Here is a 3533-nt window from a genome sequence, read left to right on the forward strand (position 1 = left end):
TTTAAAGAAGGCAGTGTAACTTTTTATATTAGGTAAATAGATAAATAATTAAATATGCAAACGAAAGGCTATTCAGGGAATGTAAAACTGTGCGCAGCGATCGGTAGGGCAGGTCAGTTATTTAATTGCATTAATTGCAAGCAAACGCAAGCAGAAAGCAGAAAAGAGAGTCAGAGCGACCAGCCTCGCCTCTTCCCTTTTGCGCCCTGTTCGTAAGAGAACTGTTTCTTATGCGCGGCGTATGGTTGCGCTTGTGGTTGCCAGCGGGGCTTAAGGGAGAGCGCACAGCCTCTCTTAGGCGTAGAAGCTCTTGACTACGTGAGGTTTTTTTTTTCTGGTTATGCAATAACTCGTTGCTAATAATACCCAAACTCCAATATATGTACATATGTATTAAATTTTTTTTTTTTTTTTCGGATCACTTACGGCATTCCTTTGATTGGTTTCAATAAACCCGTTGAAACAGCGATGAAAGCGCTTCCATGGACTGCGGCAACGTTCCTAAAACGAAAACTGGAGAAATAATTTTACAAAAAAAAACTCACGTTCTCCTCTGCGGTTCAACTGTTGGTCACTTTCGCCCTGTCACACATTTCACTTGCGCTTTCATCCGAAAGAATTTACAACAAAAAAAAAATGAAAGAAATTTACTAAGCTAATTAATCTAATGACACTATAAAATAAACTAGGAATCAGCGGTTACACTGTTAAACGGTTGAGCGACAGTCGTTGCCGCCGGCTTCACATCTGGCACTCCTCGGCCCTTCGTAAGAGGAACATAAATCAGGGCTAGGTCCAGATCTATAGTTCGGGTCGAAAGTGCTTGACCGTTTACATCACTTTCATAACTTCTGCAGAATTGGACGGCCTACAATATATTCCGGCTCCGCGACACATAAACAGCCCGCGCCCGCAAGCGACTGATGAGAAGATCTTTTACCCCTCCCGCTTTGTGCTGTTCGGCCTAAGCGTTGGGAATTTTGGGTACGGAGCGGTAGTTGGGCGAGGAGCATAAGTCCCTCGTCGCGAGCGGAGACCCTAATATCGGGGAAATTGTTGTTGCGAGCTTTCGTATTGGGGTTCAGACAGGTACCAAAAGATTGCCCGAATTTTAAGCTGGTACTAGCCGCCAATCTGGAAAATGAAATTCCTATAATAAAAAAGGCACTACCCTACGCCACGAGTGTAGGTGGTGTATATTAGCGAGGCTGAGCAACATACCAGTTGAAATTGGCACTTAACACACTTTTAATTTATTTTTCTTGGTAGGATTGTATTCCAATAACCGCACAATATTTTTTCTTAGCTGCATTCAGCTGTCAAGATTTTTCCTCGGTTTTTTTTTTCTTCGTTTTTCTTGATACGTGGACTGGCCAAACATAGCACGTCTGCCTTCACCAACAGTTTTTCTTTCAAGAGACTGAGGCTAGATCAGAACAGTCTGAGACCCCCAGTACAGCGTTAAAATCGACAGTCCTCCATTTTCGAAGGGACGCCGTAATTATTTTACAAGGTTCAACCCAAAAACAAAAAAACCTCTCCTTCGTTTACCTTTTGACTTGAATTGCGGCGGCATTTGAGTAACATACAACGGAGAACAATATGCCTTTTTGGTACTTTTCTAACTGTTCCCTTTTGTGCATCCCAGTATTTATACCTATTTATATACGTTACTATTTCCAATCCACTTCAGCTAGCAGCAAGGTAAATGTAGGGTTATTATACTAAAACAACCTAACAGCTCGGCCATCCTGACAATTAGATCGCCTTCGATCGTAAATATGTAATTAAGAGTAATTGTAATTATATGTGTATATATATAAATTGTTAACTATTTAAGTAGGAGTCACTTGCACACTGATTACGCCAATCTGCCCATTTCCTTAATCGGCATGCCTCTATAATGCTCTCATACGGGATTTGACTTATTTGGCAATTTTCAATGTCATTTAACACATATCTGTCGTTCGGCAATACCTTTTTGATGATGTACGGACCCCTGTACTTCGAAACAAATTTTTTTTTATTTGTACCAATTAAGGTGCCAGGCTGGCAAAAACCCTGAAGGGCTGGCCGCCCTGAACGAAGCATTGAACGAAGCCATTTCCTGAGTAGGCAATCGCAGTTAGACAGCTTTCACTTTTTCACTCTTTGTACTTTATCCCTTAGAAAACCGTCCAGATACAGTATCTGAAGGATCAAAAAGTGTCGAAAATCAATTAAAAGGTGAACATCCCACGACAGGGAGAGGGAGAGAGGGCAGGGGGCAGGGGGCGAGTGGCACGCTCCAAATTGGCGTTGGAATGTCCCATAATAAACGGAACCTTGTGCATCGGAAGTCGATACGCGCCCAAAGGCAGTTAATAAAGCAAAGTGAGTATCTACCGCGGTACAGATGCAAATGCAGATACAGATGCAGCTACAGATACAGATACAGATACAAGACCCCAAAAGTATGCTTCACAAATGAATGACAAATGATTCACGTTTATTCATTAGATTCAAAGCTAAATGGCCTGAATGTGAATGTGGCCAGGACACGGCCGCGGTTCCCCACTCCGGAGGTGGCAAAAGACGGCAGCACGAATCCAGGTGAGCAGCATGCGTCTCCCCTCCTCTCCGAGCACCCCACTCATGCACCGTATTGTGTATCCGTATCCACTGTAGCCTCTAGTGCCGTCGTAGTGGCGCCATCACAACACCAAAGCACACCACAGCAGCCCCCGCAACAGCCACAGGGAGGGCGCACCACATTTACCCCTCCTTCTACACCACAACCAACACCACGAGCACGGGCATGGGCATGGGGATGGGCATGGGCATGGGAGGGGGCATGCATCTGGGGCACGATGGCGGCGGCCAGGTGCTGGGCACCCTCCTCCTGTCGCCCATCAAAGAGATGGACAGCTCCTCATCGAATAACACTCTGATTCCAGGACACCCAGCCACAGCGGCCCTGGCGCAGGCCATCAACATGAAGGATGGCTTTCCAGCAGTCAGCAGAGAGTACCGGGCACAGATACTCCCGCAGATGCAGATGCAGATGCAGATACTCCAACCACAATCTCTCTCCCCTCGATTCTCGATTCCGAAGCCTTCTCCGCTGCCACGAACATCACCACGCTGTCGTTTCCCTTCACGATGGCCAACAGCAGCGGCGGCGGGGACACCATTCCCACGGGGACCCTGAGCATCCTTCCCATCGCGGCGAACGCCCAGCTGCCGACCATCACGACAACGGCCAGTGGCTACGAGCCCAATGACGTCATCACCACGATCCCCGTCTCGCTCTCCATTCAGCGCTCCCCCTCGTCCCTCAGGACGGCTACAGCAACAGTGGCTCCAGCAACGGCATGACCGTGGGGCCGGGTGCGGGCGGCGGCGGCGGCATCACCACCACGTCCCTCCTGTTCGTGAAGCCCCTGAACGGCAGCGGAAAACGGCAACGGCAACATTTCGCGGAACAACAGCTTCAGTCTGAGCCTCAACCTGCAGGACCCCACAGTGCGCTCCTCGGTGCGTTCGGCAGGAGC

General features: G+C 47.7%; 1 protein-coding gene across 1 annotated transcript; it reads left to right on the plus strand.

The window, feature by feature from the left end:
• The first annotated feature begins 2440 nt into the window (after window positions 1–2440).
• On the plus strand, window positions 2441–3327 carry LOC117186486. The gene is made up of 2 exons (XM_033387365.1): window positions 2441–2592; window positions 2937–3327. The coding sequence occupies exons 1-2, from the start codon at window positions 2478–2480 to the stop codon at window positions 3188–3190; spliced, it is 369 nt and encodes a 122-aa protein (XP_033243256.1). The 5' UTR covers window positions 2441–2477; the 3' UTR covers window positions 3191–3327.
• Window positions 3328–3533: the final 206 nt, after the last annotated feature.

This window comes from Drosophila miranda, chromosome XR (genome assembly GCF_003369915.1).
Source record: "Drosophila miranda strain MSH22 chromosome XR, D.miranda_PacBio2.1, whole genome shotgun sequence".
Taxonomy (NCBI): Eukaryota; Metazoa; Arthropoda; class Insecta; order Diptera; family Drosophilidae; genus Drosophila; species Drosophila miranda.

Bases quoted from the DNA above. Each gene is read 5' to 3' on its own strand.
- LOC117186486 (XM_033387365.1), top strand. From the start codon at position 2,478: ATGATTCACGTTTATTCATTAGATTCAAAGCTAAATGGCCTGAATGTG. The intron at 2,593-2,936 runs GTGAGCAGCATG...CTCTGATTCCAG, and splicing joins AGACGGCAGCACGAATCCAG to GACACCCAGCCACAGCGGCC.